This window comes from Limulus polyphemus, unplaced genomic scaffold (assembly GCF_000517525.1).
Source record: "Limulus polyphemus unplaced genomic scaffold, Limulus_polyphemus-2.1.2 Scaffold1272, whole genome shotgun sequence".
In the NCBI taxonomy this organism is placed as follows: Eukaryota; Metazoa; Arthropoda; class Merostomata; order Xiphosura; family Limulidae; genus Limulus; species Limulus polyphemus.
The window spans coordinates 139,648-154,154 of record NW_013666882.1 but is presented as its reverse complement, the minus strand read 5'-3'; the positions used below and the strand labels follow the sequence as shown (position 1 = coordinate 154,154).

Below are 14,507 nucleotides of genomic sequence, written 5' to 3'. Positions count from 1 at the left end.
TACTTAACTTTGTGTTCATCCCGGCTGCTCTACTTAACTTTGTGTTCATGTCGACTGCTCTACTTAACTTTGTGTTCATATCGACTGCTAACTTATAGACTTCTTTATTTATTCCTATTTATTTCATTACAATCTATCTAGCAGTCTTCTCTGTCTCTACATACTTAGTAACGAATATTGCGTTTTTCAAGAAAATCGAGGGTAACTAAAACATTCAAGTCGCTATTCTTAGCAATATGTATATATAGCATATACATCTAAACTGACCCAGTCCAATCTTACAGAAATACACATTTTTAAATTCTTAGATATTTTCAAATGCATGCTTTTTTTCACAGATTAATAAGATTTTCGTGTATATTTTTTTTTAGATATTCAAACGGTACAATTAATGTTCTTACGGTAAAAACTATGAACGAGTAGACGACAGCAGAGTAGCGGCCGAAACGTGGTGTATAAACTAATTGGTAATTGTAGTAATTAAAATTATTAGCTAATTAATAATTAAACCTAGGTGATCGTATAGGCTACGAACCTAACCATCGAGTAGAGTTCAACACAACTGACTTCGCTTTAGAGTAAAAAGAGAATATATATTTTAAGAAATCGTAATCGGTTCCGTTTCGAGATGCTCATCTCGCATTCACTTCTTTTCATGTTTTGTTCAAGATCTATATTTGAATCAATGAACTATTTTCTATCTCGAATAAGGATCGGTAATGGCCTAAATATGAATGCGAGGATCCATAGCTCACGTCCCGTTGCTGACAAAATCGCACTCCGCACATTAGGACTGTGGCTGTAAGATTGATGGCCAAATCCTACAATATGGTCATACAATAATAGCCCAAGAGCTATCGGTATGTGTTGTTGATTAGCTAGCTGCTTTCCCTATACTTGATCAGTCCAAAACTACAGACGGCTAGCATAGATTACCATTGTGTATCTTTTTGTGAAATTCTGAAACGAGCGGACAAACAAACTCATACGAATAACCTTTCCAATAAAGCTAATTCTTGTTGTTTTTAATGCAAATTAATCTAAAAAACCTATAGATCTTATCCGTTACGATGCAGTTAAATCCGGTAGAAAACGTTTCGCAGTTATAACCTGAACGTTAGATGTAAACACTGTTAGATTTCAAAACAATGTTTTAGAAGTAAGCTTTAACTGAACTGATTAGAATACTAGGATGAAAAACCTTTCAAGTGAATATTCTATGGTTTCTGACTATATAATTTGCACAGCTGATGGGGTCGTTTACTGTTGTCCCCTCCCCACCTCCCACGTAAAACTCTGAAGTACATTCTGTTAACTACTGTGAGTAAATGATATTTAGAGTCACATAAACGTTTAACGCTTGAAATACAAAATGCAACAGATGAAAATTGTAAAAGTTGGTAATCATAAGCTCTAACTCGATAACAAGTTTGTTTATCATGTACTTGAAGATCACAAATGTCAGAAGTCAAAGTTCAGAAGCCTTGCTCTTACAGCAAGTGATAAACAACGTTTATGAAGGAGACGACCAAACGTCATTCTCATACGATTTGTTATTTGTTTACTTGTTGGACTTTCTCGCTTATTTACTTCAGTAAGCAATTTACGAACAGGTTTCATGATTAATCGGAGTTAAGAGATAATCAAAACACTAACAGGTTTAAAGTTTAAACAGCGTTAACAAATAACTAAAACACGAACAGATTAAAAAGTTTAACCAGAGTTAACAAATAACCAAACATGAACAGGTTCCAAGTTTAATAGGAGTTAACAGACAACCAAAAAAAGAACACGTTCGAAGTTTAACTCGAGTTAACAGAAAGCCAAAACTAACAAGTTCAAAGTTTAATAGGAGTTAAAAATAACCAAAACATTAACACGTTCCAAGTTTAATAGGAGTTAAAAGTAGAGGTAGACAGCGAGAGAAGATCCTGGACAGTTTAACAATTTGGCTACACAACGAGAAGGTGATTGATGTAATCACAAGTGTCTGGGACCGGGAAAAGTGGAGGGACACGATCGCCTACGCTACAAAGCACGACACTTGATGATGATGAAAATTTAACCAAAATACGACAGGGTTCCAAGTTTAACTGGAGCTAACACATAACCTTACAAGGTTCTTACAACTATACTTGTTAAGAAGGGGAAACATTTACATATTAGATGAGAACCAGTGCTTATTACAATTCCCTGGAAAACGTACCATAATACAAGCATATTTCAGTTGTCCAAACAATGATGAAAAAACTTGAATTTTGAGAAAGTGTTGAGAACCTATATTTAGATATATTGAATAAAAATTAAGCTAAAAACTATAAAAAGGTGTTGCCGCTCATTATTTTATTATTTATACTAATAATGGAATAAACAAATGTTACATTACTGTCGTTCCGAGGAGCTATACAGTAAAGACATTTATAACGGGGCAGAAACCAATTGTTGTGTAATTCTTATTGTCTTATAAGCCAATACTAGTATAACAGTGACGGAAAACTTCCTCAGGCTGGTAAGAAATAATAGTGAATAAATACTGGGAAGTTGGCGCATTGTTTTGAAGCTATAATGATTTTCAGGGTAAAAGAGATATAACTACATTGGATAACTAATATGACAATTTCATGTTGAAGGGTGTAAGGCTATATGCTCGAAGCTTGTCTACCAGATTACTTTCTAATACTTTGTAACATACTGTAGTTAATTGATATCATTACTATTGTTTACATTGAGAAACTGAATTAAACTTAATGAAAGTACAATATATGAACTTTTAAGCTTCTTTTATGATTAATCTGTTAATTCAATACGTGTTGGAAAGAATGCTCTTGGCGACAGTTTTTCAGTTTCCTGAGACAAACACTTTACACGATATAAATTATATGTCTAACAGGTACGAATATGGGCAGTGTTGTAAGATAGTTGTCTTAGCATTTGTATCCTGTTCAAATTCTTTCTTACAGTCCACGTGTTTATACTTAAGCAAAAATATAACCTGTAGAATCTTCAAAGTCTATCTTACATGTCTATTTCATGTTTATGAAAAACAAAAATGGATTTTCTGTACCATGCTGATCAGGACAACATGTAACGGCGATATTTGAATATTGTTTTAAAAAACCCACTTTCTTTAAACCTTTTTTGTCTTTTGCGTGGATATTTATTTTCTAAAAATCTATGAAATTCGAAAACAAAGTATTTCGATCTTGATTGTGATGGCCTCGATGCTATTAAAATACGCTTTAACATGTTCTCTATTTTCTAAGCGGATATCCTGCCGCGTATGGAAAAATAGTCCTTCGCTCGAGAATTAGAAATTTAAATAATTCTAGATACAATTTACCTTTGCTTATCAGAACAACAGGGAAAGCTTAATCAATGATTTCTGCTTAGTTATTCTTATATACAAATTTAAAGCATTTAAGTATTTTTATTTAGCTATTCCATAGTGCGAGCAAGTTGTACTTATTTGAACAGACAGATGTTTTTATAAATTACTTTCAACACATACAACGGAAACATTGATGTTTCTGCCTTGAGTATTATACACGCGGTACCATATGGCTCTTTATATTTTAGCAACTTGTTTTTGCTATACGGGAATTAAGGAACTTTTACAATTCAAGGTTTGGTTTTGTTATGTAATTATCGGACAAAACGGACAGTTCAAGACATACACATCCCGGCGTCGTCCCAATTAATCGTACTTTCTAAAGCTATTGACCTAGATCGAATCGTTCAGAGCGTGAATTAGATGTGTTTTTCTTCTTGGAGGTTAGGTTGGCAGCTTGTCAAATTCCAGGTGCCTTCTAGGGTTTAGTTTCCCTCCCTCCATGTCAAAGTCGTCTCTAATCATAAACCCTTGCGGAACAGGAAAAAATATATATGACAAAATGAGTTTTGAAAATAACATATTGGGGGAGCGGTGACATCTAATAAAGACGTTTCACTCTTAATATGCTGGTGTTTTGATGTGGTGTTGCACAAGGAGTAATTGGGAAAATAAATTTGTGTTTTTGTGTACAAAAGGCAGTCTAAATGAACAACAAGTTATTACATCGACTTAGGACATCTGTAACACGCTGACTATTAGTCTTCTAAACAAAATATCTAAAATGGAGATAGTAAAAATCTATCTGTATGTTAGTCTTTAAAATAGTTCATGACCTGGCATGGCCTGTTGACTAGGGTGCTCGACTTTTGATCTGCGGGTTACGAGTTCAAATCCCGGCCGTGTGGGTGCTATAATGCGACGGTCAATCCCACTTTTCTTTGATAAAGAGTAACCCGAGAGTTGGCGGTGGGTGGCGTTGACTAGCTGCCTTCCCTCTAGTCTATCACTTCTAAAGTAAGGAAAGTTAGTACAGATAACCCTTGAGTAGCTATGCGCGAAATTCAACAAACAAACAAGCAATTTAATTAAAAGGTCAGTTACACCGTCTACTTTGAATATATTTTTCAAAGCTTTCTTTTTCCTTGTTTCTCAAGAACTTTCTTTAATAGCATCACATGCGTATTCTTGCCTATAAGCATATCGCATCGATGTTTCGTATTTACTGGAGAATGGTTGTTAAGTCAATGAGGCTTGGGAGGCGTTTTAATTATGGACCAGCTGGTGTTTAATATCCACAAAGAAACAAGAGCACGCTAAGTTGCTGTTGCTTTCAACAGAATGAGCATGACAGTGCCTACAAAGTACTGACCACAGATCATCCTCACATTTATGCAGACGGGGTGTTTAGAAATACAATGGAGATGGTGTTTTTGAAATTTAAATCGGATCACCATGCAGCAGGTTTACAAATAAATAATAATTTCGGGTGTGAAAAGAAAATCAAATTTTAATTAAGTTTCTAGAAGAAAGTCAAACTACATAACATTACACAAATATGTTTAACATTGCATTTATGCAGAGAAAAACTTGAAGTGTATGGAACAACTCTGTCTTTGTGGGTTATCAAATGAAGACAGTTAGGAAGTCTTCCTAAATAGCACTGAGCCTCGGTTTTTACATATTAATGGATATCATACCTCGATTAATCAACATTTTAATTGAATTTCTAGCATAAAGACTCAGAAACAGTGGCTGGCCAACTTCAATTCATGGTTATTACACTAACAATTCAATCTTCATTATCTGATCATTATCAAAATAACAGTTTGAAAAAAAGTCAATCAAAATAATACAAAGCACAATATTTCATTAGAGAACTTTTAAATTTCAACCAATGGTATCGAAATCCACTAAGTTTATTCGGAAAAGCTTGACAAGAAATTAGTCCAACGATAATGCAATCAAAGTCCGACAAAATTTACTGGTACTTTTGACTGGCAAACAGTCCAACAAGTAACGTAACTCAAATATGTCAGATTTACTGATACTGTTTGTCTGGCAAACAGTACAATAACTAACGTAACTCAAATATGTCAGATTTTACTGATACTGTTTGTCTGGCAAACAGTACAATAACTAACGTAACTCAAATCTGTCAGATTTTACTGATACTGTTTAACTGACAAACAGTACAACAACTGACGTAATTCAAATCTGTCAGGTTTTATTGATACTGTTTGGCTGGCAATAAGTACAACAACTAACGTAATTCAGTTCTGTCAGGTTTTACTGATACTGTTCGACTGACAAGCAGTTAAAAAACTAACGTAATTCAAATCTGTCAGATTTTAATGATATTGTCAAATAGTCAAAAGCTAATGTAATTCGAATCCGTTAAATGTTTCTGGCTTGACTGGCAATTAGTCCAAAAATAATTCATTAAAATCAGTCAAATTTTAATGAAACAGTTTGATGTGAAATCTTTCCAACTTGACAAAGTATACTGAATACACACTACTGAATTTGTTACGAAATGTTCGTAACTAACATGTAATGCTCACTTCTCTTTTCTAAAGCCAAACTTGTTAAGAATATAATGAAACAAGTAATGAGAATTAGACAACAAATTTTGAGTCACAACATTACTGTTGTAGTAGTTATTACGAAGCTTATCAACACACATATTGAAGGAGGATAGGTTTAAAATCAACTATTCAGCATTTAACGGATGCCTTTCATAATAAACAATCAGTTAAGCAGCAAAATTCTATTTTCAATACATCTTCCTAGGGTGGAAAGAGTATAACAAATTTTTAAACTCTGAATGTAACTAATCTATATTAATATTAGAATACATGATAGGATGAACGTGCTATTATTGTTATTGGATGCTTTGAAATCTCTCGAAGTCTACAAGAGACCACGGGAGCCAACAGGGGGCGCTCAGACACTGTTGTTTCTCTTCACTCTGCAGTTGGAGACTGGCACGATAACAATTTAGATTTTGAGCTACCGGCTGAAAGTTGTTGATCTGAGAATTTTGAAATGAAAATCAAACCACGACCTTGTAAACCAGAACTTTATTCGTCCGCGACAGGATGCAAACCTGCTTGAGGGATTGCAGCCTTAATATCCGGATTTAATCTATGCGGTGGATACTGCGAAGATAGTACATTGTGAAGCCTTGCGTATAAAAAACAAACAAATAAACAAAGCACGAAAGTTGCCGACATGTGCTGGTGATTAGATGCCTTCCCTTTAGTCTATCAGTTCAAATCAGGGACGATTCTAAGAACATATCCTTTTGTGTAGCTTTACGATAAATGTTTGAAAAACGGAAAGTTTGATCTATGAGACAGTTTCTTAACTCAGATTACTTAATTTTTTTTATTTTGATGATATTAAATTCGATTAAAGCTCATGTAAACGAAAAACTATGAAGATTCTGACAACGACTATCGAAATGTGCAATTTCTGGCAAACGTCTGTGAGTCAGTGATGTCGAAAAAACGAAAACAAAATACAAATAAACTTATGTGCAATTATTTTATTACGAAATATATATATATAGTAAATATTTTTCGCTTTTGAAGTCCTAATTTATCCATAACGAAGAAGTGGAGACCATTTTGTATCATCGAGTACCAGCTGACACAATTTATTACGTTGTAAATTGATATTAATGTCATGAAGAAGTATTTTCTAACCACCACATTATAAGTTGGCACTACCTTCATGGAGTAATACGTCATATTGTAAGCTTTCATTACTGACACAAAGTAATTTGACGTATCCACCACGTTGTAAGTTGCCATTACCTCTACGGATTAATATTAATATGATATAATCGTCATATTGTAGACTGTCATTACTGCCACAAAGTAATTTGACGAAACCATTATGTTGTAAAGTTGACATTACCTCCGGAGTAATATGATATAATAGACATATTGTAAGTTGTCATTAACACAACGGAGAAACGTGATACATCCGTCATATTGTAAACTGACATCACCACAATGAAGGAAGGTAACGTAACCATTGTGTAGTAGCCTGGCATTACCACAACGAAGAAAGTTGACGTAGCCACCATGTAGTAATCTGACATTGCCATAACGAAGAACGGTGACGAATTCGTTACACTGTTGACATTAGGTTGTACTCATTTCAAGTGATGGTACAGAGACTTGTACAAGTTAGTGTGGATGTTGTGAGAATGATAACTGAGGTAAGTAATCTGAGATTGTCAGATTTAAAAGTGTCAGCCAGAATTTAGTCATATAGAACATAGCAGCCTGCCAAGCTTGTTAAAGATTCCAGCAGTCAAGTGTGTCCTATGAATAAAAATTTTATTTTATTCATTCGCTTTTGTGGTTGCATCTTTTCCTTTGCTGTTAATATTCGATTTATTATCTGCTTAGGTTACCCCTAATATCTGATGTATATTCTTAATAGTTGTATACATCAGAATGCCTCATCTTTCTGAAAATAACAGCAAAATCTAAAACTTTGCTTCGTTCACTTTAAAAATCCTAATTTTGAAGGTTAGACACGCTTTATTAAAACAACTAGTATATCTCATTATAGTTATGAGTCTCCGCAAATTCAAGTCTTCCTTCCACAAGCGGCAACTTAAGCATATCTCCTTCGTGGCCAATGTTCGATTATTCAACAATGCAGTGACGCCAAACCAGACTTATGGTTGAAAGATTATTATAAAAAAGATTTCCAAATAGAAATATTCGAACAGCAAAATTGTTGAATGATGTAAAATCAAACGGAGTAATATTTAGAGGAAGAGAGCCTTCATTGTTCTTCATGGGAATAGGAACTTACATAGCAGAACATTTAGTACAGTAAGGGGTACGAAACCACACCTTACCTCAATCTGGTGCAACGCTTGCATTCCCAATATGAAGGCTATGGTCAAGAAAGAGGACCTTCTGACCCAAGAAACCATTGCAATGAAGTTATGCATATCTCCTGGTACTATTAACAAGACAAAGAACAAAGATTCGAAATTTAACAAAAGCTCACAAGCAAAAAGTTAAAAGCCGTTCAGCCTCATTTGGAAATAAACTGCTTTTGTTAACAGAAAAACAAGGAAAAACACGTCGTAAGTGAAGTACTTTTAAAAAGAAAGATATTTAACGTTCATTCCAATATACAAAAGCGTAAAATAAGGTCCCTTTAGAAAGAAGTCTATTTAATTTCTTTTTACCACACAAGAACTTGTCACAACAAAGCATTTTATAACGTAAGCTATTTAACATCATTCCAGTACACAAGAGCAAACCATTAAAGTAGTTTTAAAAAGTTATATTTCTTAACCATTCCAATAAACAATAACAGATTGTATACATAAAGTATTTTAAAAATTAAATTATTTAACATTATTTCAGCAGACAAAAAACAACATAAAGTATTTTAAAAAGTTATTTAACACCATTCCAGTACAGAAGAAAAACAACATAAAGTATTTTAAAAAGTTATTTAACATCATTCCAGTACAGAAGAAAAACAACGTAAAGTATTTTAAAAATTAAATTATTTAGCATTATTTCAGCACACAAAAAACAACATAAAGTATTTTAAAAAGTTATTTAACATTATTCAGTACAGAAGGAAAAAAACCGTAAAGTATCATTAAAAAGTTATTCAAAATCATTCTAAAACACAGGAATATATCATAAAGTATACTTAAAAAGTTTTAGCATTATTGCAGTACACAAACAAGCTATTTCATTTTTATTCCAATAAAGAAGAAAACGTTAAAACAAAGTATCTTTAAAAGTAAGTTATTTAACATCATTTCAATGCGAGAGAACTCATCATAAAGATCTTTGAAAAGTAAGTTATTTAACATCATTTCAATGCGAGAGAACTCATCATAAAAATCTTTGAAAAGTAAGTTATTTCATTTTCATTTCAATACACAAGAACACGTTACCACAGAGTATTTCAAAATAAAATATTTTTTAACATTTTTCAAAGAAAACGGTAATGAAGGACCTAACATTACACAGCTGTGAATAAAGGTTTATACTGTTAACTGATTGCATGTCGGACATTAGTTAATATTGAATAAATGTAACAGATGATATATAAGAAAATATTAATACAAAATAAGGTCTTTTAATGATAGTTATAATATACAATATGATTCATTAAACAAATGTGACATATAACCTCATTTACTGGAAGGACTTATTGTTACATCTCAATATTTACTTTCGTTAACTCTACATGACCTGACGTACATTTTATTAGATCAGGAGAATGATTAAAATTTTATCGTCTGTTGCTATGGGAACAAGACACGTCATATGACTATCCCTTCTACCATTTAAAAATCTTGCGCCCAGCCAATCTAATTAGGTGCTGCCTACTATTTGTGTCCAGATCCGTCGATGTTTGTCGGGAGCGTCTCTAAATCAAACCTAGGAGTCAACAGTTGAGAAATTGACCTGATTAATCTCAGCATATCACTTTCACGTGACCTTCAACAATATTAGCCAATACTAAAGGTCAACAGTTTTCTTGGTTTCCTATGAGAGACCGTTTCTGAGACAAGATATTATAACCGTCACGTTATTTAGGGTACAAAAAAATCAAACAAACAGTTTTACTTTCGTGTACAACAAAAATTCGTAATTTCCCTTATATCACATATCGCATAACATTAATAATACATAGTTTCTTTCGAACAAGTGCTTAACACTCTATCTTAGTTCAAAAATTCGTAATTTCCCTTATATCACATATCGCATAACATTAATAATACATAGTTTCTTTCGAACAAGTGCTTAACACTCTATCTTAGTTGTATCGTTAATTTCTATCCAACAGTATTTCCAAAACGCACTTCAGTATTTACACCTCTTATTTTCATTTCCTTTTCAACTTCTCTTTATTTTGTACGTACAAAATTATCTACCTTTTTCAAGTTGCCTTTATTTGGTATCTATGAAATTTTACACCTTGTCTTTAAATTGTACCTAGGAGTTTCATTTTTCAGCTTGTCTTTGTGACATTATTTTTTTTTCAAACTTGTCTTTATTTTGTATTTATGATATTCTCTTCTTTAACCTACGATCTTATTCTCCTTTTTTTATTTGTTTTTAAATTACATATATATTTTCTTGCATTTTCCACGCTCCTTAGTGGCTCAGCGATAAGCCTGAAGGCTTATAACGCTAAAACCCAGGTTTCGATACTCGTGGTGAGCACAGCACAGATAGCCTATTGTGTAGTTTTAGGCTTAACAACTGTTTCTTTGTTTTTTCAAACAAAGCCACATTGGGCTATCTGCTGTATCCACTACGGAAAATCGAACCCTGGATTTTAGCGTTGTAAGCATGTTACCATAACGCTGACCCACCGGGGTACACTAACAAAAGTATTTTCAACACGTTTAATTAACGTTGTTTGTGACTTTATGTGTATATGATTTCTGATTAAACTATCTGGTATTCAGTAATTTTATTAGAAATATTTTGCTTTACGCTACATAACGCCCCCCCAGTGGCACAGCGGCATGTCTGCGGACTTACAACGCTAGAATCCGGGTTTCGATACCCATGGTGGGCAGAGCACAGATAGCCCATTGTGTAGCTTTGTGCTTAATTACAAACAAACAAATATGCCACATAACATTATATTGAAGTATCAAGATAACTTTGTAAAATTAACATTTCGCGTTAGATTTCTCATCACAGACTACTGCTTACCACAGATTGTTAGGCTTGTTTGATCACAATAGAAATATATATATATATACCGTACTGCTCCGAATTAAACGCCCCACCCCCAGGTATTTTTATGAAGCTTGCCTTGTGTGACAGCAATAGTAATCCAATATATAATCCACTTTTATTACCGTAATTTGATGTGAAAAAAAAAACACACTTATTAGCATTGAAATAAACAAATCATTTGTGAAAAATAGAATCTGGAACTGCACAAATACTATAATTAGCGCCCTCTTTGGAAATTGCAACGCCCCCGCGGGCGTTAATAAGGGGCAATACGGTATTAGAACACTAATAGTAAGTTAATAGGCGTAACTTATCAGTTACGAAAGACAAAGCTGATATCAGTATTTTATCATGAAGTTTGTTACATATTTGACTAGTTACCAAAGCCAAAGCTGATATCAGTATTTTATCATGAAGTTTGTTATATGTTTTACTAGTTATCAAAGCAAAAGCTGATATCAGTATTTTATCATGATGTTTGTTACATGTTTTACTAGTTATCAAAGCAAAAGCTGATATCAGTTTTCTATCATGAAGTTTCTTACGTTTCGTTAGTTACCGGTTTTATTCTCTAATTATTTTAGCAAAGGAAATTAAGGAAACGTTGGTTTGAGAAAAAAAAAAAAAACTTCCTTAGAGATATTAAGATATGGCTCTTTGGGACGTTTCTGTCATTTGCGCTTGACATTAAAAGGTGTAACCGAGACGTTTTCAATAAGAAACTTAACAGCCAAACAAAATTCTATCATCGATCTTTCGAAGAACCCACTTAACATGATGGTACTTGAACAGGACGTAAGGTGGTCCAGAACACAAGAAACAATTCATTACAAACAAGTCTAATCAGAACACTTACCGATCAGATAGGAGCATCCATCTAATCGCAGCACGCAGCGGCGCGCTGGTTCACCCCTACGTCCTCCTTTTGCCATTATTGGAACACTGTTAGATTTCTGAAGCAAATCTTTCATATGTTTAGGTGAACCCATTTCCTGTTCTCGTTCGACGAGTCACGTGTGACTAACAGGAGTTGTCTGTAGAATTTGGTGGGTTAAGACTCCACGTGTGTATACAGTCGTGAAGGAAATAAGCTGCTAGAACTAGCTCTTAGCTATAGACATGTTTTGTAACAAACTGCTGGCGTGCACTCGTCTTGCAGAGTGAGATCGAACTATTATGTTCGACAAAATACTTTACAGCTGTCCTTAACCTTGTAGCTTAGTTCACGAGATTTGGTGATCACTGAATGACACCATTTTTCCACAAACATGCTAATATCATTTCAACGCGACGATCAGCCAGCTAACTTTTAAACCATGTGCAACGACCCTTCTCTAGAGCTCGAAATAGATCTAACAAGAAACTTCTTTAGAAAACAGATACTCTTTAGTTTCTAACCAAAACGTACTTGTGTACTCAGTGTGTCTCCAGTCTTTCCATTAACCTTCTCGTTTAGAGTTCTTTAATTACATCTAAGAAAAACCCACTGTTTTTTGTCTTTAATTACTTGCTGGAACATAAGATTTGTTTCTACACTAAACCATCGATTTTTAATTTATTAATATTACAAACCAGCGAATGAAATACAGTTTATTGAAATATTTCTGCTTATCTTCAAAGTAAAATAGTCCACAGATGTTTGTTCTGCGCCATGTTTTTACTTCAGGCTTCAGCCGGGGTTGTTCTTCAGTGTTTTCAAATTCAAGGATTGGTCCTGATGCAAGTTTCAGAACAGATAAAACCGTCACTTATTCCTTTTTAGAAATTGGAAACGGGAAAAAAAAATCACATTTATCTTGACATAGATTTTCAACTGAGATTTAATTCAACAAAAATTATATTATAGATTTTGAAATGGAGTGGAAAAAACCCGACGATGAAGACGTTCTTTTAATCGAGTTCTACACTATTAACTTGGTATAAAGAAAGACAATGTTTAGATTATAGTCACTTCCAGGTTGTTTTACCCTAAATCAAACTTATTACATTCCATCCTAAAACAAACTGCGATACTTGTCTTGGTTTCCTCTACCTCACAGTCATTCGCTAAAATATCTAACCTCACGCTAAAGCCGGACTGTCACCAGCTTAGGTTGTCCGCCTTCAAGTACTGGTACGCTCCTGGAAGACAGGCAAGTAGAATTCGTTGCTGTGATCGCGGTTCGTTTGTCGTCACGCGCTCATACCACTCAAATGGAGGGACCACCGCAACAGAACTCCGATGCTGCTGCATATGACATAAGGGAAGAGGAAGAAGAAGCATAACAGCATCCCGCAGACATAACATTCCCAACAAGAATGGCTAGGTTTATTTTAACTTCATAACAAACGACGAGTGACAGTTTGAGTTTGTGTACTAATAACGTTTTTTCATTTTAAGGTTTTGTTCCACAAAACTATTAATCAAACCTTCCAATGTTTAAAACGTTCTTACTATTTCCGAACACTATTTTACGACACTTCCTATAAATTTATGTGTTTTGTAAAATGGGGTTCTTGTCTGTCTTAAAATTAATTCCAAATTGCTGGTTACTTAGAATGATAAACTAAACAAGTGAATGTGTACTTAACAATGAAAACTGTGTATTTAAACCTGGTACAAGTATGCAACATGGTACAACTAACATTTAGTATGCAACTTTTCGTGGAATTACGTTGGGTGTTCAGATGAATGAACGTGTTAATTTGCCAGTTTCCTTTCCGCTACTAGCGCCACCACCTGTTATGTACTGACATGATAGGTGACATTTAACACCGTTACATAATGGCATCTGAGCTGCACTGTTTTTGAATAATGTTTTGCAATCAAGTTATTAACGAAATTTGATGAAAAAGCTGTTCGTATGCACAACCAGTCACAAAAATGTATACAGTGATGATTTCACCTTTTTATTCTTCTCAAGCAAGGCATACTTGAAAAACTTCCAGTTAACTGAAGGTCCCAGATCAGCTGTACACTGCTGGATTCGTTTCATGACACCTGCATTTTACTGAATTGTATAATGAAACTCACAGAACAATTGAAGAAGTGCATTGTACTTAAAGAGACCTACGTTTAAGAAGTGATACCTAGTTTTCCACACCCTCATGTAGTTTCAACTTCAATGATAAAATAACAGTCGTTATTCTTAATGAAAAGTGACTAATTTACTTTCTAGTTCGTTACAAGTAACCAGGACTTATTTCCGCCGAAACGTTATAAGAGTGCCCTAAATACAAAATAATGCACTCAGTATTAGTTTTAAGCTTTAAAAGTATGTTACGAAATGAAATTGCGGCGATCAGCTGATCGCGCTATTCGCTTTGATATACAATATGAGCAATATTGTAATATTCGGCCGTACGGTAAACAAAACTAAAAAGCTAAATTTAGCTACAAACTCTCTCTCTCCCTATAAAACAAATGCGTATAAACAAAC

At 34.0% G+C, this 14,507-nt stretch overlaps 1 protein-coding gene across 1 annotated transcript in view; it reads right to left on the bottom strand.

Moving 5' to 3' along the window:
- Nucleotides 1-12,077, bottom strand: part of LOC106462873 (calcium/calmodulin-dependent 3',5'-cyclic nucleotide phosphodiesterase 1-like) — a 54,181-nt gene extending 42,104 nt beyond the window's left edge. The window contains exon 1 of the mRNA XM_022390273.1: nucleotides 11,945-12,077. Coding sequence (XP_022245981.1) covers nucleotides 11,945-12,077 — 133 coding nt within the window. The remainder of the gene's footprint in view (nucleotides 1-11,944) is intronic.
- Nucleotides 12,078-14,507: the final 2,430 nt, after the last annotated feature.